This window comes from Saccopteryx bilineata, chromosome 10 (genome assembly GCF_036850765.1).
Source record: "Saccopteryx bilineata isolate mSacBil1 chromosome 10, mSacBil1_pri_phased_curated, whole genome shotgun sequence".
Classification (NCBI taxonomy): domain Eukaryota; kingdom Metazoa; phylum Chordata; class Mammalia; order Chiroptera; family Emballonuridae; genus Saccopteryx; species Saccopteryx bilineata.
The window spans coordinates 4,768,423-4,796,165 of NC_089499.1; the positions used below are offsets into that span (position 1 = coordinate 4,768,423).

At 57.6% G+C, this 27,743-nt stretch overlaps 2 protein-coding genes across 3 annotated transcripts; one reads left to right on the top strand and one right to left on the bottom strand.

The window, feature by feature from the left end:
* The first annotated feature begins 6,696 nt into the window (after positions 1-6,696).
* Positions 6,697-7,291, top strand: IQCF6 (IQ motif containing F6). Its single transcript, XM_066244288.1, has 2 exons — positions 6,697-6,711; positions 6,923-7,291. Exons 1-2 carry the CDS (start codon positions 6,697-6,699, stop codon positions 7,289-7,291), a joined length of 384 nt encoding a protein of 127 aa, XP_066100385.1.
* Positions 7,292-14,284: 6,993 nt separating this feature from the next.
* Positions 14,285-25,676, bottom strand: GRM2 (glutamate metabotropic receptor 2). Of its 2 annotated transcripts, none has more exons than XM_066244726.1 (6): positions 25,596-25,676; positions 23,319-23,901; positions 19,678-20,515; positions 17,137-18,212; positions 15,062-15,242; positions 14,285-14,825 (listed from the first exon to the last, which is right to left on the bottom strand). In XM_066244726.1, exons 2-6 carry the CDS (start codon positions 23,763-23,765, stop codon positions 14,752-14,754), a joined length of 2,616 nt encoding a protein of 871 aa, XP_066100823.1. In that variant the 5' UTR covers positions 23,766-23,901; positions 25,596-25,676; the 3' UTR covers positions 14,285-14,751. The 2 variants fall into 2 exon arrangements, with proteins under 2 accessions (XP_066100823.1, XP_066100824.1); XM_066244727.1 differs by having other exon boundaries at positions 23,319-23,802; positions 25,596-25,649.
* Between the last annotated feature and the right edge of the window lie 2,067 nt (positions 25,677-27,743).

Here is a 27,743-nt window from a genome sequence, read left to right on the forward strand (position 1 = left end):
TGAACAGAGCCTGTACAAACAGGGACAACCCCGAGAACAGTCGGAGAGGCAGAGATATGACCCAGCCAAGGAAAAGGCACACCACCGCCATGGCACCTAACAGACAGGAGGGACTGCAAAGGTGCCAACCTTCCCCTAAAGAGCAAGGGATTCAAGCTCCACCACAGGCACCCCAACCCCTCAATCCTGGCTTTGAAAACCACTGGGCCTGACCAGTGGCGGTGCAGTGGATAAAGCATCAACCTGGAACACTGAGGTCACTAGTTCGAAACCCTGGGCTTGTCTGGTTAAGGCACATATAAGAGTGGATGCTACCTGATCCTCCTCTCACCCTTTCTCTCGCTTTCTCTCTAAAGTGAATAATAATAATAAAAAACTAGTATCAAAAAAGAAAGAAAGAAAAACCATTTGGCCCTGGTTGCATAGCTCAGTTGATTAGAGCGTCATCCTGATAGTGCCAAGGTTGCAGGTTCAATCCCCAGTCAGGGCACATACAAGAATCAACTAATAAATGCATAGATAAGTGAAACAGCAAGTTGATGTTTCTCCCTCTCAAATAAATAAATAAAAATTAAAAAGAAAAGAAAACCATTGGGAAAACACCCAGAAAACCATAGAACTGCAGGGAAAGGAAAACCAGCTCTTAAAGGACTCACACGCAGTGCAAAAGCACCAGATAGAAGAGTGCAGAGGTCACAGGTGAAAGAGACCTACTCACCTTGAAGCACCTGCAAAGTTTTAAAGTTTCAGCCAGGGAAGTTAGGCAAGAAAGGGGACTAAAATGCACACAGCTGTAAAGCAAAGAGTAAAGCTATCAACTCCGTGTGGAAAGGATGTGGAGATTGATGGGGATGTAAAATGGTTTCATTACTATGGAAAATAGTTTTGTCTTTCCTCAAAAAGTTAACCACAGAATCATCATATGGGCCCTGGCCAGTTGGCTCAGCGGTAGAGCATGGCCCAGCATGTGGAAGTCCTGGGTTCGATTCCCAGTCAGGGCACACAGGAGAAGCACCCATCTGCTTCTCCACCCTTCCCCCTCTCCTTCCTTTCTCTCTCTCTCTCTTCTCCTCCTGCAGCCAAGGCTCCATTGGAGCAAAGTTGGCCCGGGCGCTGAGGATGGCTCTGTGGCCTCTGCCTCAGGAGCTAGAATAGCTCCAGTTGCAACGGAGCAAGGCCCCAGATGGGCAGAGCATCGCCCCCTGGTGGACATGCTGGGTGGATCCCAGTCGGGCGCATGCAAGAGTCTGTCTCTCTGCCTCCCTGCTTTTCACTTAAAAAAAATACAAAACAAAACAAAAATCATCATATGTATGACCCCGCAATTCCACTCACAGGTATATATATCTAAAAGAATTGAAAACAGGTATATAGATATATTTTTTAACTTTTAAATTTTATTTAGAAAATTGACTTTACCAGGGTGACATTGATCAGTAAGAGTACTTAGGTTTCAGGTGAACATCTCTATAGCATTTGAACTGTTGATTATGTTGAGTACCCACCATCTGAAGTCAAATCATTTTCCGTCACCTTACATCTGTCCCTCTTCACGCCCATTCACTCAAGTCCCCTTCTCTCTCCCCCCACGTTCCCTTCTTCCGGTAACCACTTCACTTTTATCTATGTCCATAAGTCTCAGTGTTACATCCCACCTACGTGTGAAATCACACAGTTCTTAGCTCTTTCTGATTTACTTGTTTCACTCAGTATAATGTTCTCAAGGTCCATCTCCATGTTGTCGTAAATGTCACTATGTCATCGTTTCTTACGGCTGGGTAGTATTCCATTGTGTATATGTACCACCTCTTCTTTATCCAATTCTCTATCGAGGAACACTTTGTCTGTCTCCATGTCTTGGGCACTGTGGACAATGCTGCGATGAACATGGGGGGATGTGTGTCTTTACATACCCATGTTGAAAACAGATATTTAAGCGATGTACGCAAATGCTCGTAAGAAGCACTCTTCAGAACCACCAAAGAGCGAAAACAACTTAAATATTTGTCAGTTTATGAATATATAAGCAAAATGTGGTACCGACCCAGACAATGGACCATCAGATAATGGAATATCATTTAGCCATAAAGAGGGATACGATACCAACATGTGCTAAAACATGGGTGAACCTCGGGAACGTGCTAAGCGAAAGAGGCCAGGCACAAAAAGACACACACATTTTATCATTCCATTTATATGCAACATCCAAAATAGACAAATGCATAGAAATTGAAATCAGATTAATGGTTGCTAGGGCTTAAGGTGGGCAGATGATGGGGAGTGACTGCTTATTGGGTCCAAGGTTTCTTTTGGGGTGATAAAATTAGAATTAAAATGAGATGAAATTGCCCGACAAGTGGTGGCACAGTAGATAGAGCATCGACCTGGGATGCTGAGGTCCCAGGTCAAGCCCCAAGGTCATTGACTTGAGTGCAGGCTCACCAGCTTGAGCGCCGGCTCAAGCGTGGGATCGTAGATGTGACCCCAAGGTTGCTGGCTTGAGCCCAAATGTCACTCACTGTCTTGAAGCCCAAGGTCACTGGCATGAGCAAGGGGTCACTGGCTTGACTGGAACCCCTCGGTCAAGGCACATATGAGAAAGCAATCAATGAACAACTAAGGTGCTACAACTGTGAGTTGATGCTTCTCATCTCTCTCCCTTCTTGTCTCTCTGTCTCTCACTAAAAAAATTAGATGAAATTAGAAACTGAAATTAGTGGTGAGGTGATAGTTGTACAGCATGTGACTGTATTAAAAGGCACTAAATGGTTAAAACGGTCAATTTTATGTTATATGATTTCTACCTCAATCAATTTTAAAAGAAACATAGAAGCACAAAACAGTTTTCTATTTCTCTCAGGGCATGGATGTGCTGAGTGCGTGTGAGTGCCTGCCCCACCCCCACCCTCCACCGAGCCGGAAACAGGAACAGTGTAGGGAATAAACATTAATCGCCAAGGAAATTTTTAGCCTGAAATGTACAAATTAAACAGAAATTACTTTTAATCGAAAATTTAAGTCAGTCTGTGCATGGTGTAAGGTCTGGAGGAATAACTCTGGGGCGGATTTCACGGGACATTCCTTTTCATCTTACATGTTTCTGCATGATTTAAACTTTTAGCAACAGATGTGGAATACTTATAATCAGAAAAAACAAAACAAAACAGTAAAACAAACCAGCAAGCGCCTGACCAGGCAGTGGTGCAGTGGATAGAGCACCGGACTGGGATGTGGAAGGACGCAGGTTCGAGACCCCGAGGTCGCCAGCTTGAGCGTGGGTTCATCTGGTTTGAGCAAAGCTCACCAGCTTGGACCCAAGGTCGCTGGCTTGAGCAAGAGGTCAATCGGTCTGCTGAAGGCCCACGGTCAAGGCACATATGAGAAAGCAATCAATAAACAAGTAAGGTGTTACAACGAAAAACTGATGATTGATGCTTCTCATCTCTCTCTGTTCCTGTCTGTCTATCTATCCCTCTCTCTGACTCTCTCTCTGTCCCTGTAAAAATAAAAAATAAAAAATAATTAAAAAAATAAATAAAACAAACCAGCAAGCAAGAAAAGGGAACCCGCCTGACCTGTGGTGGTGGCACAGTGGATAAAGCATCGACCTGGAACGCTGAGGTCGCGAGTAAGAAACCCCGGGCTTGCCCAGTCAAGGCACCTATGAGAAGGCACTACTATGAGTTGCTGCTTCCTGCTCCTCCCTCCCCTACCCTCTCTCCTCTCTCTAAAATCAATAAATAAAATATTTTTAAAAAGAAAATGGAGTTTCTGGCACAGGAGAGGCGCCCATCTGCTTCTCCACCCCTCCTCCTCTCCTTCCTCTCTGTCTCTTTCTTCCCCTCCTGCAGCCAAGGCTCCATTGTAGCAAAGTTGGCCCGGCGCTGAGGATGGCTCTGTGGCCTCTGCCTCAGGCACTAGAATGGCTCTGGTTGCAATAGAGCAACGTTCCAGATGGGCAGAGCATCGCCCCCTGGTGGACGTGCCAGGTGGATCCCGGTCAGGCACATGTGGGAGTCTGTCTAACTGCCTCCCTGTTTCCAACTTCAGAAAAATACAAAAAAAAAAAAAAATGGACCCTGGCCAGTTGGCTCAGTGGTAGAGCGTCGGCCTGGCGTGTGGAAGTCCCAGGTTCGATTCCCAGCCAGGGCACACAGGAGAAGCACCCATCTGCTTCTCCACCCCTCTCCCTCTCCTTCCTCACTGTCTCTCTCTTCCCCTCCGGCAGCCAAGGCTCTATTGGAGCAAAGTTGACCCAGGCGCTGAGGATGGCTCTGTGGCCTCTGCTTCAGGCGCTAGAATGGCTCTGGATGCAATAGAGAGACGCCCCAGAGGGGCAGAGCATCTCCCCCTGGTGGGCATGCCGGGTGGATCCTGGTTGGGCGCATGCGGTAGTCTGTCTGACTGCCTCCCGTTTCCAGCTTCGGAAAAATGCCAAAAAAAAAAAAAAAAGAAAGAAAGAAAAGAAAATGGAACCGGAAGCTAGGGAGAGCAGAGAGAGGAGCAGCAGTAAGGAAAGGGGTCTGAGGGTCATGGTCTGTGACAACTTTACTAAGTTACCCCTGTACCCCATCTGCTGTTCCCTGGTAAAGAACTGCACAGAAACGGAGCTGGCCGGCACTTCCAGGAGCTTCTAAAACGGAGACAAAGGTAAGATGTTCTGTCAACAGCCAGCAGGCCTCAGTGGAGGAGGGGAGAGAGCCACAAGGAACAGTGGGACCTGGCATCTTGACCTTGACTGTGACCCTGCCCCTCGCCCTACTCCTAGATGGACTGGGCCTCAGAGCCTCAGAGAGAGGGCCTCATCCACAGCCCCCTTCTAAGTGGGCCCTGCCCCGGAACCCAGCCGATGGGGCTGGGCGGGGAGTCCCTCTGCCAGGACCCGCGGTTGGATGCAGCAACGGAGGCCGTTGAGGCGGCTGGCACCGCCCTCTGCTCAACCACAGCGACATTCATTAAAGGAAGCAGTAGGGTCCGCTCTGGAAATGTAAGCGGTAACCCCAGACAGCGTGGGTCCCAAGGCCCTGGGCGTCCAGCAAGCCTCATGCAGAGAGAAATGCTAAAGCCAGAGCCAGAGTGACCCTCCGAGTCCCCAAGGACGCCCGGCCTCTCCACATCACCTGCGTCTGTGTCTGCAGCTGCAGCCCCCACCCGGAACCTGGACACGTGGCTCCGCGGGGGCTCCCGGGAGACCCGGCAGCAGCTGGCAGGGCGCATCCAGGCTGAGGGGGACCCGCCGCTCAGGGACCTCGGGAGGCCTCCTTCAAGACAAAGAATACAACAGCACAGACATAAAATAGGCAAGTGAACATTGAGGGCGAGTCCAGCTATTGCAGCAAATGACGGATTTTTCCATGTTGGCAAATGCTAAAACGTAGCATCAGGTTTATATCCATTAACTGTCTGTCCCGCCTCTGTAATATTTCCCCGGTAGTCCCAGCTGCATAACCTTGGACGGCCTCTTCACAGGATGGTTTTTGAAAAGATCGTTTTCTGTAGAAACCTGTTTCTTAGGGACGCTCGGGATGCACCAGACGTGATTTCTGGCACCAACGCACGCAGGTCTGCGGAGCTGTGTCGGGGGAGCCCTGCAAGTCACAGGAACGCTGACAAGTCCGTCCGACCTCACGAAATTCACGCCGTAACAAGAAGAGAGGGCGCTGTGTTTATAAGTGTTTCACTGCATCATCACGTCTACTCCCGACAGGACGGAACCCCCATTGCAGGCAGGCCTCACTGAGAAGGCAGTCTCCCTCTCACCAGGGTTTTCAGGCCTGGTGCTGGGAAGGGTGTTCTACAGACCCGCTTTCGTCTCCATAGTTTCCAGACCTTGCTTTTCCTCCCCTGCCCGTACGCGTCTGGCGCCCGGGCACTGTGGGGCATGTCCCTGTGACCCCAGCAGCACCTCTGTCCCCAGGGCATGGGGTGAGTGGATCCGCTCAGAGGCAGGACCCGTCCTGGATGCCATTTCTAGCAGAATGGCCAGGGAGAGTCTATCCATTCCCAGGGGAGCCTGTGAGCCACATAAATCCGACCCACTTAACTAACCTCGGCACAGCCCCAGTCAGCTCTCCTGCGGCCCCCTCCCCAAGGGAGTCGAGGGGGAGTGGGGACGGAGGCCCTCACCACTGCAGCTCAGATACCTCGCTCTCACAAACCTCACATGGAAACATACCCCCCCCATGGGCAGGCCCCTCCCACTTCAACCCCCCCCCCCCGGAACCCACACTGGCCTCGGTATTCCTAAAGGAAAAGCCTGTCTTTCCTCGGAGGAAAGCTGCAGCGTGGGCCCCTCTTTGCTGCCACCAGCGGGAACAGAATAAGTAACAGGAAGGTGGAGAACAAGCAAGACTTGAGTTACCAGCTGGGTCTGAAGGAAAGAGAGAGCAGTAGGCCCCCCAAGTGGTGGGAATCAATCAGTAAGGTGACTGACTGGTCAACCGATGAAGAGACACAGTGAGAGCAGAGGAGAGGGGAGGGGAGGGGAGGGGAGGGGAGGGGAGGGGAGGGGAGGGGAGGGGAGGGGAGGGGAGGGGAGGGGAGGGGAGATAAAGTGCTGTCAAACAATACCTGCCCAGGGGAGCCAGTGCGCAGGTGGGCGGAGTCCCGGGGGGGGGTGACTAACAGTTGAGGGTGGGGCTGAAGACTAGGGTGACCCCACTGCCACTACCTGAGTGCCCTCTAAAGACCAGGGCCATGGACACAAAAAATGTGAGTAAGGCCAGGGCAGGAGAGATCAGCCCAGAGAACGATGAGCAGTGTCCCAAGGTGAGTGAAGGGTCAAAAATAAAATGGATGGGACCTAGAAGTGGGTAGGCAGGGCCACCAGGACCAGACCCCCTTTCCTCCCGTCCCGGCGGCGGGGACAGGAGTCAGAGGGTCCCTCCCTGAGCATCTCTGCACTCTTCCCTTCCTGGAGCAGTTAGAGAAGGCTGCCGTGAAGATCCAGGCCTGGTGGCGGGGCACCGTGGTGCGGCGGACGCTGCTGCACGCGGCGCTCAGGACCTGGGTCATCCAGTGCTGGTGGAGGTCGGCACAGACCAAGATGCTGGAGCGCAGGCGGCGCCTGGCCCTGAGGCTCTACAGCTGCCAGGAGTGGGCGGTGGTGAGGGTGCAGGCGCAAGTCCGGATGTGGCAGGCCCGCAGACGGTTCCTCCAGACGCGCAAGGCGGCCTGCGTCATCCAGTCCCACTGGCGCGGGCACGCCAGCCAGCCCCGGGGTCTGATCCAGGGCTGCTATACGGTCAAGGCCAGCCGGCTGCAGCTGGACATCGAAATCCTCGTGGCCTAGGACGCCGGCAGAGCCAAGGAGACTGGATCTCTCTTCCAATAAATATGCTTACTGACCACAGCCTCGCCCTTGGGGAATTCGACCCACCGAAGAGGGACTGACCAGGAACCTTCCTGCCTTCCACCCCCAACACAGTTCCCTGGCGTGGCCCACAGCCCGGCCCAGAGCAAGCCACCCTAAAACCTGGCTCCTGATGCAAACCTGACCAGTCTCACCCCGAAGGAGACAGACCCCAGGGCCCAGGTCAGCCAGCCTGCCCCCAGCTCTGCACAAGTGGGGAAAGGCACTGGCCTTCTGTTTTCTACAACCCCTGCCCAGGCATCCCCTTTCAGGGGAGGACACCGGAGAGCCCGGCACAACCGGAGCCAGCTGGGGACGCCAGGGTTCACCAGGCTAGGGCCCCCCCCCCCCCCCGGGCTCACGGCCCCTGTGCAGTGCTGGCCGGGAGCCAGGAAGACGGGGCACCCCAGCTGAGCAACAGCGGGGTAGGCGCTGCGCCTCCTTCTCGGTGGGGGCCTGCCAGCCAGAGCCAGCCCCTGAGGAGGGCCAGGCAGGAGCTCAGGAGCAGCAGCTGTGTCCACCACCTCCCTGCTTCCCTCCTGGGGTTCCGTGAGACAAGCTTCCCTCCCCTCTGCTGGCCACCGCCTGGGAGAACCAAGCAGGGGGTGGGGGAAGTGGGGGTAGCGACAGGCAGAGGAGAACTAGGGGTGGGCAGGGGGGAGGGTGTTCCTCTGCCCACCCAAGGGAGGTCCTTGGCTTGGGGATACAGCATCTGGTCCTGCTCCATCCTCGGAAGCAGCTCTGCTGGTCTCCCCCCAAGGTCGCCTCTCTTTCCGCCTAACCCTCCACGGAGCGCGGAACCCTGTGCTGGTCTCTGTGCGGTGCTGGTGGGCCTCGGCTCTGCCGGGTCTCCCGTTATCTCCTGGCGCCTATGGCTCAACCGCCTCTATCTCTGACCTCTCACAGTCTCTGCTTTGTCGTCCCCGCCCAAGGTCCCGTGCTCTCGGCCTGCGCCCCCTTGGATGGTAGTCCCTAAACCTGCATCCTGGAAGCCTGAGGCCGTGACTCTCCCGGGTCCTTCAGCAGATGGCCTTGCACGGGGGAGGGGGGGGCGGGGGAGCTGGAGAGGTGCTCAGGGGTCAGAGGTCTTCAAGGATCTCATGGCTGGGTCAGGCTTTCCCTCTCCCGGGCCAGCATGCATGTGAGTGCACGCGCGCGCGCGCGCGTGTGTGTGTGTGTGTGTGTGCATGTGTGCGTGTGTGTGTGTGTGTGTGTGTGTGTGTGTGTGTGTGTGTGTTCATTCAGGGATGGGGAAGATGTCTCCAGAACCGCTGTAGCAGCTGTGAGGATGCAGGAATCAGTCCCTCAGCCATCACACCCATCCCCTCCGGTGGCCGGTGATGCAGCTGCCACCTTGCTTCAGGAGCGGCAGACACAGCTCTCTGCTGCCGGTCCTCAAAGCTGTGAGCAGTGGGAAACTGGCGAGGTCTGCATGCCGAACGTGGCGGGAAGTCTGCGTGACCAGCCCTGCCCTGAGAGGTGCTGGAAGCCTGGGCCGGCAATTGAGTCTCTGACTCTCACAGGACACAGACAGTTCCCACGCCTGGGCCCAGCGGGAGGTTCTGCTCCAGTCAGGCCGGGCAGAGGCCTGGGCACTGGAACTCAATGTGCAGTCTCTGACGGTTTGGAAACCACTGAGATAAACCCTTCTCAGCCTGGGTCAGACACCTGCCTCGGCCCACGTGTTCTACCTGGTGACAGGGATGCACACTAGGACCGATCTGGACACACCAGGAGGTGTTACCAGCTGGCTGGTAAGCCTTGGTGTGCAGAGGATGGCAAAAGGTGGGCGTGGGCGATGGGGCAAGTAGAGAAAGTTCCAGCCACGGAGGGACTGGAGATGCTGGAGTGAAAGAACTGGGGGTGCGGCCCTGGCCGGTTGGCTCAGCGGTAGAGCGTCGGCCTGGTGTGCGGGGGACCTGGGTTCGATTCCCGGCCAGGGCACACAGAAGAAGCGCCCGTTTGCTTCTCCACCCCCCCCCTCCTTCCTCTCTGTCTCTCTCTTCCCCTCCCTCAGCCAAGGCTCCATTGGAGCAAAGATGGCCCAGGCGTTGGGGATGGCTCCTTGGCCTCTGCCCCAGGCGCTGGAGTGGCTCTGGTCTCCGCAGAGCGACGCCCCCTGGTGGGCAGAGCCTCGCCCCTGGTGGGCGTGCCGGGTGGATCCCGGTCGGGCGCATGCGGGAGTCTGTCTGACTGTCTCTCCCCGTTTCCAGCTTCAGAAAAAAAAAAAAAAGAACTGGGGTGCCCTGCGAACACCTGAGACAGAGAACGAATATGCAATGACTCAGCAGGTTCCTGTTACCAAACGGCATTTGCGTGATAAAACTGGGCAGTGTAAAACGGCTCACTAGCGTTCCTGTTCTCCCTTGCTCCACAAGGGCGCGGCCCACGGTGGACAGACGTGTGGTCGTCAAACGGGAGCCGCTGCGAGACCGCCAGGGCGCCTTTCCGATTTGGTGGATCTGCCTCCCGGGACAAGAGGCCGTCCCACACTCAAGTCATTTGGCGTGGAGAAGGGTTCCAGAACAGAGAGCCAAGGGCCCTCTGGGACCCGGACGGGACGCGGCGTCCCACACCGGGGTCCCCGAGGGAGGAGAGTTCACCCGAGTGAGGGCCCCCCATACCAGCACAGAGAAGCCGCCTGGCCCCTGTCAACCCGGCTCCCACTGTTGGGCGCAATGCATATGACATTGTGGAGGGCAGTGCTCACACAACAGGTTGGACAGTCAACAGTCACCAGGGCCACCAGAGGCAGCGGTCGGGCAGCGGACCACTGCACGGCTTCAACCAGTCATCCTTCTTCCCTTCGTGGGCAAGAATGCGGACAGTGAGGCTGAAGCCGTGTTTACACCTAAATGTCACTCTTTTCCTAAACTTGTGGGGCTCTTGCGGGGGGGGGGGAGTGGGGGGGACAGGTATTTTTTGTTCTGAAAAAATGTATGTGCAGTTCAAGAATTTCTTCATTTTTTACTTAAGAACCATGTTCTGCAATTAGAATCAAGTAAAATTAAATCGTCTTCACTAAAAAAAAAAAAAGAGAGAGAAAAGACATATGGCATGATCCCATTTTAATGAAAGTATTTCTATCTCTCCTTCTCTCTGTAAAAATGCATAGAAATCTGTCTAGGATGCTATAGCAGAAATGTTAATGAGGGTTATATTTGCATGATGGAACTGGAGGTAATATTTTTATTTCCTTTTTGTACTTTGCAGGTAATACTTTTATTTGCTTTTATACTTTGCTGCCGTGCTTAAAGTGCTCATAGGGAGCCTATATTGTTTTTACAAAAAGACTAATTTTTTCTAAAACGAAAACCAAAAAAAAAACCCAAAAAACAAACCCAAATCGGACATCACGGCGGGAGCCCTCAGGGTTTAAAGCTTCCTTCTGCATTTTCCCCTCATTTCCCTCTCCCCCTCTTTTCACTCCCCCACCCCCAGCATTTGCTTCCCTCTGACCCCCTGCATTTCTCCTTCTGCTTGTCCCAGATCCACCCCTCTGCCCATCTTCACCACTTCAAGCCCCGCTGGCCTAGACTAGAGCGGCAGGCCCCTCTCCTGTTTCTGCAGTAGGTGGGCGTGGAGACGTTCTCAGAGGGCTCTGAGACCCGCAGCGACCCCTCCTTTCCTCTCACTTTCCCTGTCCCCTCTTCCCCCACGCACACCCAGGGGAGGAGGTGAGAGCAGCCGGGCGTGTAGGGGGAGGGCGGACTGACAGCTCTGGCCTGGAAGCGGCTCCCGGGGGCCAGCTTCCCACAGAGCTGGGGCCTTCCCCTCTTCCCAGATGGCCAATGGTGGCAGGGCTGAAAGGGGCATCTTCACCGAGAACACCCTTTGTGCCTTTTTAGCTGGGAGCCATGTTGGTTACTACCTTTTAAAAATTATTATTACATTTTAAAGAACCCCCCCCCCCCAGCCATGTGAAGAAGGATCGCTTTCCTGTTGTAAAGGAATCAGAGCCCCATCTTGGCTGGTCCAGGAGCTGGGACAGGGAACAGAGCTGCAGGTTTCGTGGGGCGCAGCGCCCTGGTGCCAGCTGCTGGGGCCTGACCCGGGCCTGACCCAGGCTTGTGTCATTCGGGGTTGGGGGGGGGGCCTGGAACACAGACACCCAATATGGCTGCCCAAATAAGCACGTGAAAACTGCATGCCCAGTTAAACAACTGAGAGTGAACAATGCAGGTGCCTCAACTAGGATTTGAAGCTTTTCATCTCTCCCTTCCTGTCTGTCTGTCTGTCTCTCTCTCTCTCTCTCTCTCAAAAAAAAAAAAAAAAATATCAGCCTGACCAGGTGGTGGCTCAGTGGATAGAGCGTCGGACTGGGATGCAGAGGATCCAGGTTCGAGACCCCGAGGTCGCCAGCTTGAGCACGGGCTCATCTGATTTGAGCAAAAAGCTCACCAGTTTGGACCCAAGGTCGCTGGCTCGAGTAGGGAGTTACTCGGTCTGTTGAAGGCCCACGGTCAAGGCACATATGAGAAAGCAATCAATGAACAACTAAGGTATCGCAATGCTCAACAAAAAACTAATGATTGATGCTTCTCATCTCTCTGTTCCTGTCTGTCTGTCCCTATCTATCCCTCTCTCTGACTCTCTCTGTATCTATAAAAAAAAAAAAAAAAGTAAAAAACATGAATTAGCCTGACCTGTGATGGTGCAGTGGATAAAGCATCAATTCTCTCCCCTCTTTCTCTCTCTCTAAAAAAAAAAAGAGGATTTTTCCTGGGTTTGCCCGGTCACTACGAGTAGATGCTTCCCACCTCACCCCCACTATCTCCCGCTCCCTCTCTCTCTCTCTCTCCTCTCTCTCCAAAAATCAGTAAAAAAACAAAAAAAAAAAAACAAAAAAAAAGACAAATGTCCCTGGGATACCACAATCTGAGGGCTCCCGGAAGCCGCCAGGTTCTCCCGCTCCTGTTTTGGGTTTGCTGCCGGCAGCCCGCAAGGCCAGGAAGCAGTGGTGTGGTTCCGTGGTGGAGACTGTGCCTCTGCGCCCTCTGCTGGTGAGCCCCCGTCTGCACATGCTGGAGATGCCCAAGGGCGCTGGGCTCCAGAACCCCACCACCCGGTCAGAGCTCCTCCAGGAACTGGAGACAGGCCCTCTTTTCCCACCTCTCCCTCTGCTCTCCCAGCTGTGACTCAGCCTGACAGGTGGTGAATGCAGTGGCTAGAGCAGCGGCCTGCTGAGGACCCAGGTTGGAAAGCCCAAGGCTGCCGGTTTGAGCGTGGGCTCATCCAGCTTGAGCACTGGCTCACTAGCTTGAGCGCAGGGTCGCTGGCTTGAGAGCAGCGTTGCTGGCTTGAGTACAGGGTCACTGGCTTAAGCACAGGGTCGTGGCTTGAATGCAGAATCATGGAAATGATCTCATGGTCGCTGACTTGAGCCCAAAGGTCGCTGGTTTGGGCAAGCGGTCACTGGCTCAGCTGGAGCCCCCAGCGAAGGCCCATAGGGAGAAGCAAGTGCCACAACTACGAGTTGATTCTTCTCATCTACCTTTTCTTAAAATTTTATTTAGAAAATTAAATTTAATGGGGTGACATTGATCAATAAGAGTACACAAGTTTCAGGTGAACATCTCTATAGATAGCATTTGGACTGTTGATTATGCTGCGTACCCGTCACCCCAAGTCAAATCATTTTCCGTCATCACCGTATCTTTGTCCCTCTTTCCTCCCTTTCCTCCACTCCCTCCCCCACCCCCCTCCCCCTGGTAACCACCTCACTTATCTATCTATGCCCGTGGGTCTCAGTTTTATACCCCACCTACGTGTGAGCTCACACAGTTCTTAGCTTCTTCTGATCTCATCTACCTTTCTGTTTGTCTCTCTCACTTTCAAATAAGTAAGTAAATAAATAAATAAAAGCTCAGCCTGGCTCTGTGCTGACCAGTGGCTCCTCTGAGTACAGTCAGCTGTCCCTCCTGCCCCACACCCACACCGTCCCGCTCCTCCACAGGAACGCCTGGTGAGCTCATGTCCATTCAAACCCGCGGCCTTCACCCCAGTAGTGCCTTGGGTTTTGTTTGTGTGTTGTTGTTTTTTTGTTTGTTTGTTTTTGTATTTTTCTGAAGCTGGAAACGGGGAGAGACAGTCAGACAGACTCCCGCATGCGCCCGACCGGGATCCACCCGGCACGCCCACCAGGGGGCGATGCTCTGCCCCTCCGGGGCGTCGCTCTGTTGCGACCAGAGCCACTCTAGCGCCTGGGGCAGAGGCCGAGGAGCCATCCCCAGCGCCCGGGCCATCTTTGCTCCAATGGAGCCTTGCTGCAGGAGGGGAAGAGAGAGACAGTGAGGGAGGAGAGGGGGAGGGGTTCGAGAAGCAGATGGGCGCCTCTCCTGTGTGCCCTGGCCAGGAATCGAACCTGGGACTTCTGCACACCAGGCCGAAGCTCTACCACTGAGCCAATCGGCCAGGGCCTGTTTGTCTGTTTTTTAAGTGAGAGGAGGGAAAATAGACTCTCTGCATGTGTCCCAACCAGGATTCACCCAGCAACCCCTGTCTGGGGCCAATGCTTGAATCAACCGAGCTATATTCAGTGCCTGGGGCCAACGCTTGAACCAATTGAGCCACTGACTGTGAAAGGGGAAGAGGAAGAGAGGGGGGAGAGGGAGGGGAGCAGATGGTTGCTTCTCATGTGTGCCCGGACCAGGGATCAAACCCGGGACAACTGCCCGGGCCTACACTCTATGCACTAAGCAAACCAGTAGGGCCTGCAGTGGTTCCTTTTAAGAGAGGATGGTTTATTCATTTCTGTCTACCCACCAGGCAGGGCTGAGCCTGGATCTGGTGGCCACTGGTCCTAACACAGGGCACGGAGCAGGCAGTCAACAAACACTGGCAACGTGAAGGTTAGGAGTTACGGCTGGTGTGAGGGGCCTCCTTGGGTCATGGGCAGAGTATGATTTTTTTTTTAAATAAAGACACTTTATTTACAGATAATACAAAATAAACCACAGGACAAACTACTGTGCAGGGGGAGAGATAGCTCCCATGACAACCCCCCTCCCCACACCAGAATAACATATAAAAAATGTAAAAGACCCTAGAAGGAAGGAGGGGCAGGACTGGAAGCACCTTTGCTCACTGGGGGTCGGGGCCAGCAGTCCTCAGCCACCCTGTTCCAAGGCCGAGTGGACCCTGGCTTGCTCCCTTCCGAGTCCTGGGCCTGGCAGGGAGGGGCACGCGGCAAGGGCGGGCGGCGGTTGCTGCAGAGGCTCCTGGCCGAGGGCCCGCAGCCAGACTCTGGAGGGCCGGAGGGAGCAGGTGGGCAGGGAGCTCGGGGGCGGGTGTGGGCTTGGCATTATTGCAGCGTTCCAGCCGGCTTCCCCTGGGCTCTGGACACGTGTCTGCTCCGGGGTCCCAGGGAGCAGCCATGCCGAGGCAGGGGTGCGGGGTCCTCAAAGCGATGACGTTGTTGAGTCCACCACCTCACGACCATTGCAAACGGTAGGGACAGGGTGGGAGCCAGACCCTAGGGAGAAGAAGCTGAAGATTGGGGGCTGATCCCGAAGTCGCCCGTAGAGGGTGGACAGCAGGGGATGGAGGGAGGGCCTCCCCACCCTCCACCCTCCACCCCTCCCCACCCTCCGCCCTCCACCCCTCCTGTCCCAGCCAAGGAGTCTCAGCAGCTCAGGCAGCAGGCCCCCAGGCTGAGGAGCAGGAGGAGAGGGGCATGGGCGGAGGAGAGTGCGCGGGGTGGACACTGACCTTGGCCGAGGCTGGGGCCGGCCCTGGCTGCGGTGCTTCCGAAGCGGCTGGTGGGCGCGCGGTGGCTGACCACGTTCTTCTGCGGCTGGAAGAGGATGATGTGCAGCTTGGGCGCGAACAGACAGCCGAGCACCACGGAGCCGCTGAGGCTGACCGACACGCACATGGTGGTGGTCTGCACCTGCGGCGGGAGAGGCCCAGGGTGAGTCTGTCCCAGAGGCCCGGGCCGGCCCCGGCATGCCCGTCCTGTCCCCGCCAAGGCCACGGGGTCAGGAGCGTGGGGGGGAGCCGGGAGCATCCAACACTGGACCTGGGATGGTTCGCCAAGCCCCGAAGGGTTTCTAGGCGGGGTGGGCACAGTCCCAGCCTCAGCCCCAGGGGACCAGCTTCCTGTGGAGACTGGGGACCATGCAGGGGAGCCTGTACTCGTGGGAGTGTGTAGAGGGCAGGTGTGTGAGCGCGTATACATCCGTTGGATGTGTGCATGTAGGTGTGTGGGCGCAAGTCTAGAATGCAGGTGCAGGTAGGAAGGTGTGGGTGTGTGCCAGCTGTGCCGACGTGTGCAGAGGTGTGTGAGCATAGGAATGCATGTGTGTGTGCGTCTGCATGCATATGTGCGCAGGTATGTGTGTGTCTGTGTACACAGATGCATGTGTGGGTCCCAGGTGAGTCCTCACCCACCTGTGATTGGCATGCAAATGCAAATCATATGCAAGTGCAGGCTGAGTCAGAGCGGTTCCCTCCCCAGCCCTGGCCACCACCACCCAGGCAGGTGGCCAGCAGGTGCAAGAGCAGGCAAGCCCAGCCGACCCTGGCCCCCAGCACTGCCCACCATACCTCTGTCCTGGGGGGAGGGGCCTTGCAGGGGCTCTTGCCTTGATTTTCCTGCTCCTTTAATTGTTAAGGTTGTCAGCTCAGACCCTGCTCTACACTCCCAAGCTGAGTGACCTCAGGCAAGGGACTGAACCTCCCTGAGTCTCCGTGTCTTCGTCTGTAAAATGGGGAGAGCCACGGAGTTTACTCCAGTCGTGAGGATTCACCAAGATGATCCTTTCACCACTCCGAGCCCAGCTCACCTGTCACCTCTGCCAAGAGGCCTTCCCTGACCACCCCATCTAAAGCAGCCGCTGCTCCTTGACGCTGGGGAGACCCCTGGGGATGCTCAATGCCAGCTGGAACTTTGCTCGGAAGCCACCAACTGGGCAGGGTCCAGCGCTGACCTGCTGTCATCTTCCTCCACCCTGTACCCCGACCTCTGCCTCCTCTTTACGTCACCTCCCCTGCCTCCCCAGGTTTCATCTCAGCCCCAGCAGTGCTCAGCTCCAGGGGGCGCCAGGCCACACTGCACGGCTCCCAGGGGCACCAGAGCGGGCACCTTCTGCAGTGGCACGGCTCCCTGTCCCTGCCGTCCTCAGCCCAGCCGCCATTTCCACTCTGCCTCCCTGCCCCCCACCTGGGCCTCTGTCCTCAGCGCGGGAGCCAGGCACGCCCTCTGCTCCATCAGCCTCCCCGCCTTCTCCTATCAGACTGCCTGTTCCGCTGAGCCCAGGTCAGACTCCTCTTCCAAGAAGCTCTTCCTGATTCTCTCCCCCCCCCAGCCCCCCACTACTACCAAACACACATCCCTCTCCTCGCTGGGGCCTTTGTCACCCTAACCAGTTGGCAGCATTCCCCGCGATGGCTCTACGGTCGAGCCCCCGGTGACCCACAAGCCCCGGCGCTCCCAGAACACAGCCCTGGTCCCCCTCTGTAGCCAGTCCTCAGCAGAGCAGGGCAGAGCCTCTGCTCACAGGACACACTTTGCACCCTCGTCCCCTTAAGACTTCCGGACTAGGGGGTGACATCCAGGTTCTGATGTCTGTTCTCAGCTCCCCGTGACTGCTCCGCCCCCCAAGCCACATCCCTGGGCCCCGCTCAGCCTTCCTGCCTTCCTCGGGGCCCAGTCCAAGCTGGGCCGCCCGCCACGGGGTGAGCGCGTCACCTGTCGGAGCCTCCGAGTTATCGGCAGTTTACACAAGGTGCCGGGAAACAGAGGGGCCGGCATCTCGCCCCAGCCTCTGCAGCGGGCAGCTCACCCGGTAGTCGCTGGAGGTGACGTAGAAGATGGGCAGGAAGGCCAGCCAGATGATGCAGGTGGTGTACATGGTGAAGCCGATGAACTTGGCCTCGTTGAAGTTCTCGGGGCACTTGCGGGTCTTGAAGGCGTAGAGCGTGCAGAGCGCGATGAGGAGCACGTTGTAGGTCAGCGAGCCCAGCATGCTGGCGTCCCGGTGGTTGCAGCGCAACGTCACCACCTCCCGCCGTTCCGGCGCCGTCTCCTTGCCTGTGCCTGGCGCCTCCACCAGCAGCCAGGCGACCACGATGAGCAGCTGGCCCGAGATCAGCGCCAGGCAGATGGCCACCTGCGAGGCGGGGCTGATGAAGCGAGGCCGCTGGGCCCCCTCCCGGGCCCCCCCAAAGATGCGGGCGATGCGGTTGGTCTTGGTGAGCAGGGCCGAGTAGCAGACGGAGAAGGCGGTGCCCAGGCCGAGGCGCCGCAAGGTGCACACGGCCGTGGAGGGCTTGGCGATGAAGACGAAGGTCATGCAGTAGCAGAGGAAGACGCCGCCCAGCAGGATGTAGCAGAGCTCCCGGCCCGAGGCCTTGACCACCGGCGTGGTGTTGTGCCACACGAAGACGCCCAGCACGAAGAGGGTGGCCAGGGCGCCCAGGCAGGCGATGGTGACGGGCCCCACGGCCCAGGCGTCGCCCCAGCGGATGTACTCCTGGGGCAGCTCGAAGCAGCCGGTCAGGCTGGCGTTGGGCCAGTAGCCGAGGCCGCAGTCAGCGCAGGTGGACTCGTCCAGCCGGTACTCGTAGGGCTGGCAGGGGATGCAGAGCCAGCAGCAGACCTCGCCCGGCTGCACGCTCTTCACCTCGTTCCGCAGGCAGGGCTCGCTGCAGCGGGAGGCGGGCAGGGGGCCGGCGGAGGGCGCGGCCCACGGGATGAGGCTGGTGTCCAGGCTCAGGCCTTCCGCCCAGTAGCCCACCTTCTGGTAGCGGTAGTGCCCGCCGCCCGCCCGCAGGTAGGTGAAGATATTGTAGCGCCCGATGCCGTCGCCGAAGCGGTCGAAGCGGACCTCGCTGTGGGCGTCGGCGGGGCGGAAGGGGGCTGGGGTGGAGGAAGGGAGGAAGAGTGGGTCGGGAGGGTGGGTCATCCTGATGTGACCTCAACCTTCCCCCTAAACTTCAGGGCTGAGGCCGTTCCTCATCCCGCTGACCCTTACCCCCACACTAAAGCCGGTCTAACACCCCCCCCCGCACCATTTTGCTAAATGAGAGGCTACAACAAACCCTAATCCTAAACCCCCAATAGAACCCCCACCTTAGAGCTCACATTGGCCTCCAACCATAACTACCCCCAATCCAGCCCTAGACTTAATGTCCAATGTCTTCCAACCCAGGCCCCAACTTGATCACAACACACACCACACACCCCACTCTCCAAACTCGACACAGAGACCTTCCCCCCAAAGTCAAACTCAGCCTCCAGTCTGATCCTGGTGCCGCTAAATCCTATCAGTGACAACCCGCTCTAGCCCCCACCAGTCTTAACACTGGTCCCGGTGAGAGCTGAATCCCAACCCAACGGTCGGTAGTCAGAAAGTGCTCTGCAGACAGCTCACAAATCACTCCTACTCTCCGCCTCCCAGCCACTATGAAACTCAAGTCTCCCAGCCACACTCCGGGGGCACCAACCCCATCGTCCTGCATCCTGGTGAGAAGTCAGGGCCTAAGCTAGCAGCGGAGGGTAAACGGTGCAGGCTGCAGTCACAGGCAGGTGGTCCCCTGCGACCCCTGCTCTCGCCACCCGGCCTGCAAGTCCTGAAAACCAACATCAGCCCCACCCAGCCCAGCGGGCTGCAGGCAGTCCTGCCCCGGCGCCCTCCTGGCCTGAGCCCAAGCCTTCCGTAACTCTGAACGCCGTCCCAATGGAATGACCACCCGTCTTGACCCCGGCCCAGCGCTCCGAGTTCTGTCGGCTCGGTGCCCTCTCCTCCTGTCCCCACAGGGAGTCTTCCTGAAGCACAGGGACAAAGCGGAAGCATTTCTCTTTTCTTAAAACTGAAACTTGTATCAAAATAACGTTTTGGTTTGAAGAGGCTGTGGCCGCCTTGAGTGGAAACGTCAAGATCAGGAATAAAAATTGTCCCGGAAAATCAAGTGTCATCCTGATGCTTACACTCAAGCCTTCCCTTATTCTGACTCTCACTGGTGGGTTCTGTTGCCCCAGAACGGGTTTGGGGTCGCCTGGCCTCTATGCCCCCCCTGCCAGCTAAAGAGGCAGGAGAGAGCAGGACACACGCCCAAGCAGGAACCAGAGACGTCCAAAGTGCAGGACCGGGCCAGACGCCTCCTCTCTGGAAGGGTCTGAGAAAGTGGGACCTTAGTCCTGGCTCCGGCTCAGGTCCTCTCTGCCTCAGCATCCCTGTCCCGGCTGTGACACCGTCCCCGGTGGGGCCCTCACTTGGTGTAGTAGGCTATTTTCACAGCCAAGGAATAGAACCCAAGGGGGGGCCCGCTCCCTCTCACCCTCCGCCACCAGCCACCCAGTGGACACCGGCCAGCAACATTACCGTCGAAATTGACATTGAGCACGAAGTCCTTGTAGAGGCGACGCCCGTTGACGGGCCGCATGGCGTCACAGAGGCGGGTGGTGTTGGGGCAGAGGGCCCGGTGCATGTCGTGCAGAGCGTGGGCCATGGCGTACACCGCGTTGACCACGAACATGATCTTGGACTCCTGCTCGAAGGGCGCGGCCCGCAGCGAGTGGGCGGCACAGTCTCGCTGCCGGAAGCTGCAGCGGAACCTCTGCTCCCAGAACTCGCGGAACCAGGGGTTCCGGCTGTTGTTCCAGGGGTCCAGGCCCCGGAAGTAGGAGGCGAAGTCGCTGATGGGGTAGGAGGCCAGCTCGATGGTGATGGCGCCCTCCGCGGCCCCCTCACTGCCGGCCACCACGCTCTCCAGGGCTCCCCAGCCATCGCTGGCCACCCAGGTGAAGCTGGCGTTGAGGCGCTGGCTGGCGGCAAGGAGCTCGCGGGCGTCCTCGGACCGGGTGAACAGGACGGCCACGCGGGCGCTGGGCTTCTGCAGCAGGGCGCGCACCACGCCCTCGAAGGCCGCGCGGTTCATGGCGCGGCCCACCTTCTCCGAGGTGGCCACGCAGATGTTGCGGGCACGGGCCTCTATCTCAAAGGCTTCGATGCCTGTCTCACCATAGTCGCCCTCAGATGCCACAGTGGACACGTAGGTCCAGTTGAAGAAGCGGAGGATCTCAGCCATGGCCTTGGCTTGGAAGAAGTCGGGGGGCACCGTGCGGGCGAAGTAGTCATAGCGGGACTTGTCACTCAGCTTGGCGCTGGTGGAGGCGTAGCTGATCTGAGGGATCTGAAATAGCCGCAAGAGGTTGGCCACCTGGGGGAGGGGCAGAGGGGGCAAAGGTCAGAGACCGATGTGTCCCCCACAGCTCTCTGACCTTGGGACAGAGTGTCCATGTGGTCAGCCTTGAGGTCTCCTTCTCCCCAAGGCCTAGCTCCTGTGTGTGTGTGTGTGTGTGTGTGTGTGTGTGTGTGTGTGACAGAGACAGAGAGAGACAGAGAGACAGGAAAGGAGAGAGATGAGAAGCATCAACTCTTCGTTGCATCACCTTAGTTGTTCATTGATTGCTTTTGCATATGTGCCTTGACCAGGGGGCTACAGCAGACTGAGTGACCCCTTGCTCAAGCTGGCGACCTTGGGGTTTTGAACCTGGGTCCTCTGCCTCCCAGTCCAGTGCTCTATCCACTGCGCCACTGCCTGGTCAGGCCCTAGCTCCTGTCGTGATGTGTCTTTTCCCTGGGAACAGGGAGCTTTCTACCCCTTCCCGAGGACTGAGAGAGAGAAGCCCCAGGGCGGAGGCACCAGGGTCCTGAGCCACACCTGAGCGCCTCTTCTGTCCCCCTTCAGAAGCATGGCAGTTAACAAAGTTGGGAGCCAAGGGAAAGCCCATGTCACAGGTAGAGAGGGGCTGGCGCTAGGCTGCAGAGGGAAAGGGGAGGCGCCAGATGGCGTCTGGGATGCTCTGGGCTCTCAAGCCCTCGACCTTTGTGAAGCAGCTAACGCTTCCCCAGAGTCAGTCCTGATGGGGTAGGAGGCCAGCTCGATGGTGGTGGCGCCCTCAGCAGCCCCCTGGCTGCCGGTCACCACGCACTCCAGGGCCCCCCAGCCATCACGGGTCACCCAGGTGAAGCTGGAGACAGAAGGAAAAGAGTCCCCCAGGAAGGAAGACCCAGATCTAAGAGGCCCCATAGCCCTGAGAGCCCGAGATCGGTCTGCATCGATGTCAGAGCCTGAAATACACCAGGCTTCCTGCTCACCACTGCGGGCCCGGCAGCCCTTCTCCTCCCCCTGGGGGGCTTGGACCTGACCCCCAAGAGTAGGGTCCAGTAAGGAGCTGGAGGGAGGAGGATAGGTGAGAGCAGGCGAGGCTCAGTTTCCACAGGAGGGAGCGAGGACCTGTCCTTACAGTCAGGACACAGGTCTTCCTCTGACAGCATCAACGCCCTCTCCTCCCACACTCTCCACCTCTGGGCCCCCGAGCCAGTTAGCAATCTTCCCTGGCCTTCAGTTCCTCATTCCTGCCTCACCAGGCTGCTGAGCAGGTAAAAACGCTGATGCTTGTGAAGCCACAGTGCCGGACCCACGGAGGATGGCAGGGTTTGGGGAAGAGAGAGGGGGCAGGCACGAGGAGGAATCATTCACAGGCGGGTGCAAGCCTACGGAGGAAGGGCGAGGCCTAGTTTTGGCCCAGACGAGGAAGAAGCAGACCGCTGCTGAGGAGGGGTGGGAGGGAGGCCCCTAGACTCCTGGAGATGAACGCATAGGCCCTGAAGAGACCTAGGGAGACGGGGTGCTGGAAAAGCACCCCAGGGGCTCCTGCAGACACCAGCAGGTGGGAGGCTGCTCATTCACCCTGCCCCCAGCCAGGGCCGTGCCAGCACCTACCCAAGCTTCCGTTGGCCACCACTAGCGGCTGGGTCCTAGGAGCAGGGGCGGCCGTTCACGCCCCCAGTAGGGAGAGGAGCAGCAGGCTTCCCTCACCCCAGGCCACAGGCGGCCCCCATGATTCACACTCCTGCTTTATTTCCCCTGAAGAAGTGTTTTGGGTCAGGAATTCCGGCCCTGCCTCTAATCCAGGAGCCCAGCCAGACTCCTAAAGAAAGCTAAGGCCCCAGACAAGATCCTCCTTGCAACCCACAATGCTGATCCCAGTCCTGGCGTCATCCTCCAGCTGGGCACCGGGCAGGTAAGGGTCCAGCCATGAGATGGGACCCAGTCGGGGAAGGGGAGGATGCCACCCGGGTTCAAGCAGTCAGGTGTGCCCAGGGACATGGAGTGAGCCCGTGCCCTCTGCTGGCTCTTGTGGGACATGTCCTCATGTCCCCACCCTTCAAACCCCACAGCCCCCCTGAAGACCCTAGGGGACCCTCCCCCACCTGCACACACATTCTGCGTCTCTTCCTCCTGGGTCCTCCACCCGTTTTTCTCCCCTGGCTGCTTCTGGCTTCCACCCCTTTCCAATCCACAGAGAGGGATCTGACAGCCCCGGAGGCCCTTGGCTGAGGGCTCTAGGTTCACGTCTCTACTTGGTGCGGGTCTTGACTTATATAGCTTGCCTCTCTCTCCAAGTCTCAGTTTTCTCACCGAAGGAATGGGTTAATAATAACAGCGGCCAACAGTGCTTTTGCTCTTATGACCTGCCAGGCCCCCGATACATACTTTACATGTATTATCTCATTAAATTTCCACCACAACCCTAAGATGGGCAAGTGTTAGAAGTCCTGTTTTATAAGGAGGAAACTGAGGCATCGAAGAGAGAAGTAACGCCCAGAGTCACACAGTAGTTAGGGGAGCCAGGATTCAAACCTGGAGTTCTGACTTGAGAGGCCTGGCTAGTAAGCTTCTCGGGGCTGTTTAACAGTGTGTGTGTGAGTGTGTGTGTGTGTGTGTGTGTGTGTGTGTGTGTGTGTGTGTTGGGAGTGGGATGTTTTCCCTGCACAGTCTCTAAAAACAGACCCCCAATATGTGATGGGGACACTTTCTCAGTCCTCTGCAAAAAACAAAGGCAGCTCCTAGCTCCTCCTCCAGTGCATGGCACCCCAGAGCCCCCGCCCAGTGGGAGTCTGGGCCCCCACCTCTGGCTTCTCTCTCCAGCCCCAATTTGAGCAGCCCCACATACCTGGATAGAGACATCACTGTAGGAGCCGCCGATGACACCAGTGATGGCTGTAGGAGCATCGTCGTGGGTGGCGTAGGAGCCGTCGGGGCAGATGTGGCGCGAGCCGTCGGCGCCTCGGCTAAGCGAGGCGCGCACGAAGTCAAGTGCCTGCTCCAGGGCGTACGTGTCCTTGGAGCAGGTGTCCAGGATGTGCGCACCCAGGCGCACCCCTGGCAGCAGGCGCGGATCGCGGTTGATGCGGTCCAGAGCAAAAAGCATGGCCTCCAGGCGCTGGATGCCGCGGTGCTCATTGACGGCACCGCACTCCTCTGCTGGGCCGCCCTTCTGGTGGACCGGGAACAGCCCACCCAGCACCAGGTCCCCCTCCAGGGTCAGCACCTTCTTAGCTGGGCCCTCAGCCACAGCGCTCCACAGCAGCAGTGCCAGAAGACCAAGCAGTGACCCCATGGCCCCAAAGGGGGTGGGTGGGTCCAACAGAGCTGAGCTTCCAGGAGATGAGGGTAGAAGCAGCAAAGGCAAAGAGAGGAAGAAAGAGGGAGCAGGAAAGGACAGACAGGAAGAGAGATGAGAAGGGGCCCAGCTCCTGTAGAGAGACAGACAAGTAGGAAAAAGTAGAATCTGAGAGCGGCTATCCCTTCTGACTCTGCCTCTCCCAAACCCCTTTCCCAGGCACGCAGGAGCCGGCGAGAAGTGATGTCACTAATTAGTCTGAGGAGCTTCTGGGACACCCCTTGGTTTGTCTCTCAGCCCTGCCCAGCTATGGGTTTGGAGATGGGCCCTGTACCCATCCCAAACTCAGCAAAGAAGGTGGGAGTCAGACAGTAGACCGGCGACCATAGAGAGCAGCAATCTCCCTGTGAGTCAAAGAGTGTCCAAGACCCTGCACCAACCTCCCGGGGCCCCTGGGTTAACAATTTTGCAGCAGAAACCAGAATTACAAATTTCAGGTCTAATGCCCACCCTGAGCCTTGGATTTCCTAACAAGGACCTTTGCTGGCCAAGTGCCCAACAGGGAAGAGGGAAGAAAGAGTTTCTAAAGGGTAGTTAGTCTCCAACTCCTAAGGGAGGCCAGAGCCCAGGTGAGCACCCAAGAGTCCAAGCCTCTGGTTCTTAAGAAGCAATCCCCAGGGCCCCATGACTGAGGAGGAAATAGATACCCTGGGGTTAGGGAGCAAGGTAGGGAGACCGGCCCCAGGGAGGGACGCTGAAATGGCCACAGGTCTCAGGTCAACAAGGAATGTAGTTATGAATATGTTTGTGCCCAGGGTAGGTTCAGTGCGTTTGATCAAAAATCTCAAAAAACAAAAACCAAAAAAATCTCAAACCAGTGCTCAAGGTGATATGTTTGAATACTTTAGCTCTCTGTAGAATGCTGTTTGAGACTTTGCCTTCATTTTTTCTCCGGCTCAGAACCAGGCAGAAAAAGTCACCATCGCCCATCTCCTCCCCATCCTCAGTGTTAGGGTCCTCCTTGCCCTGGCCTGGCCCTCGGGGACCCTTCCCTCCCTCTCCCGCTCTGCCCCCAACCACACGCCCAGCTGCCCCCATGGTTACCCACCCCACACCAGATCACAGTCACGCAGGCTTGGGAGGCTGGGAGTGGGGAACTGAGCCTGGAGCCGGGCAGCAACTAGTTCAAGGACCCCATGTCCTGGCCACAGAGGCTGAGGCTCTGCACTATGCCCCCTCAGCTCCCCAGGGTTAATCTCCCGCTGGTGCCAGGGTAAGGGACTAGGATCCTGTGGGCACCCCTGAAAGCAGCAGCTCAACCAGGCAAACAGGAGATGTGAGCATGAAGACCAACACGGATGGGAACAGGGACCCAGATGGGGGCGGAGGCCCAAAGCCATCCAGACCAAGAGCCCCCCAAAGGGCTGGCAGGGACCAAAGCTCTAGCCGAAGGGACAGAACTCGGAGAGGAGACAATCCTGGAAGTGGGCAGCCCCAGGGGCCTGGGACACAAAATCCAGGCAGGGAGCCATCCAGCCCGAGAGGCTGAGACAAAGACAGAGGCACAGACAGAAAGACGGACCAAAGGACGGAGGGGCAGAAGGAACGCAGGAGCACCGTGCAGAGCGTGCGTTTCCCGGGGAAGAAAGGCGGGACGCCCGAGGCTGCCTTCCCGCTTCCCAGAGCTCCCGGCGAGCGCTGTCTGGATGCCCCGGCCCGTCCCAGACCAGGCGCCCCAGAACTCGAGGGAGGGCCCACAGGATTCCGAAACACGGGGTCAGAATCGACAAGGTCCGCTGCGGCCACAGCCCCGCGGGCTCACCCTACCTGGAGCGCCTGGCTCAGGCGCCGAGAGAAGCGGAGAGGAGCCGGGGCGCGGGGTTCCAGCTCCCACTCGCTCGCTCGCCGGCTCAGCGGCTCTGCGCTCTCTGCCCGCCCCGCGGCTTTCAATCGCCTCCCGCCCCGCCCCCAGCCCCTCCTCTGTCCCTCCTCACTCCCGAGCTCTCCGGCGGACCCTCCGCCTCCCTCCAGACTCCTCCACTGCTCCCCGCCCAGCGCCTCGGACTCCCGCTCCTAGCGGGGCCGCTGGCCTGGAGCTGTCCGCCGCGTGGTGCTGAACCCTTGGGCATTCCCGCTATGCGCTGGAGCCGGGGCTTCCCGGCCCCTCCACCTAGGGTCATGGTCACACTTCGTCCCAGAGAGCAGCAGGCACAGGGCACGGGATTGGGAAGGTCACTGAGCCTCAGGAGGTGGGCACAGTGCTATGGGTTCCCAACTGTGCGAGCAGAGGGGCTGGCCCTAGGGTGGCAAGGTGCCATTGGGGGATAGGTAAGAGGGCACGCAGGAGATGGGGGAGGAGCCTTAGACAAGTCTGTCCCTGTCCTCCCATTTACTCCCCCTACTCAAGGGCTGCAGCTTAGTTCACATGCCAAGCCTGGGCAGGGGCATGTGTCTCCCGCCCCATGTGAGAGCTGGGGCCTGAGTCACCCAGAGGAAGGGATGAGGGGGGCGGTCCGAGGAGGATGGGGCCTCCTCTTCCTTCCTGCAGATGACCTTTAAAGCTGCTACCTTCCCACACACACACCCAGCCCCCCAGCCCTGAGCCCCCTACAGACAAACTAATCCTCACCCTCATGTGCACATGGAGAGGAGGTGCTGCAGGGCCAGGGACTAGGGTCACCCCTGAGGGACATTCTGGGCTGGCAGGGGGATTTGGGAAGGAGAGGACCAGGGAAGAGGCTCCTGAAACTGGCTGCTGCATAGGAGGGAGCAGGAGCTGGAGCCAAGCAGAGGGAGGACAGCTCCAAGATGCTCTGGCCTCTTCCTCCCTCCTGAGCAGAACGGGGAAGGGCGGCACCAGGAGGGGTGGCGGGCAAGGTGCCATGCCAGGCTGTGCTGAAGGGCTCGGGGAGGGGCCGGTGCTACTGCCCCAGTGGGCACACACAAACGAGCGCCAAGAAGCATGGGGTCCCTCCATGTTCCCTTGGCGCTGCCCTTTCTTCCACAGGTGTCAGCAGAGGCACGGCTAGCTCAGACACATGCTAACAAGCACAAGCCAAGCCCAGGCCCCTCCAGCACACACACCTATGTGTGTGGGTGGCCGCTGGGGGGACGGGGGCTGTCAGCACATACAGGCTTTTCCCTTGGACACGGAGACCCGCTGCCCTACTGCTCTGGAAGGAGTACAGCTGTAAAACAAACACACCAAACCCAAACAAACAAACTGTGTCTAACGGGAGAAGTGGCAGCCAGACGAGGGTTCAGAGCCGTCAGACAGGCTGGAGATAGACAGGCTGTCCTCCAGCCCCTCTCGGGCTGGCTCAGTGACTGCTCCCTGGGGCAGGTGAGCGACAGGCCAGGCCCCGGAGCCCAGCTGTTGACAGCAGCAGCGTGCTGAGGTCAGAGGAGCCCTCGCACAGCAATCTCAGCTCACTCACCAAGGCAGCCTCACAAACAATGCAGGGCTTCAAACATGGCGCCAGCCGGAGGCCCATCACGGCCCGCAGCGAGTGGACTGCACAGCTCCACGGCACCGCAGCACACGGATACATGGCTCCACGCCCGGCCTCGCGTACAGTGTGCCTGAGCAGTCACTCAGCAGTACACGCAAACACACAGACACACTCAGCTGTACACGTAGACACGGCCATGACACATAGCTTAATGTGGACAGTCACAAATACACGACCATACAGCATGCTCATGAATGAATAATACAGCCACCCCTGGCTCAGGGGCTCACTCCCTCTGTGGACACACACACAGCCATGTTCATGGACAAACTGCTGCACAGAATGATAGCTTTACATACAGATACACACAAAAAGACAACTTTACACATGAACACACAGCCACACACACACAGCTATACGGCTACATAGCCATACACAGACAGCCTGCCTCACACCCCTGTAACACAACCAGTTACACACAGAACACAACACGTGCACACAGCCACACAGCCATCTACACCAA

Coding starts and splice junctions, on each gene's coding strand:
- GRM2 (XM_066244726.1), bottom strand. CDS start 23,765: ATGGGGTCACTGCTTGGTCTTCTGGCACTGCTGCTGTGGAGCGCTGTG. Junction 18,213..19,677: donor GCTCAATGTCAATTTCGACG/GTAATGTTGCTG, acceptor CCTCCACCCCAG/CCCCCTTCCGCCCCGCCGAC. Junction 14,826..15,061: donor CGGCCCCAGCCTCGGCCAAG/GTCAGTGTCCAC, acceptor TCTTCTCCCTAG/GGTCTGGCTCCCACCCTGTC.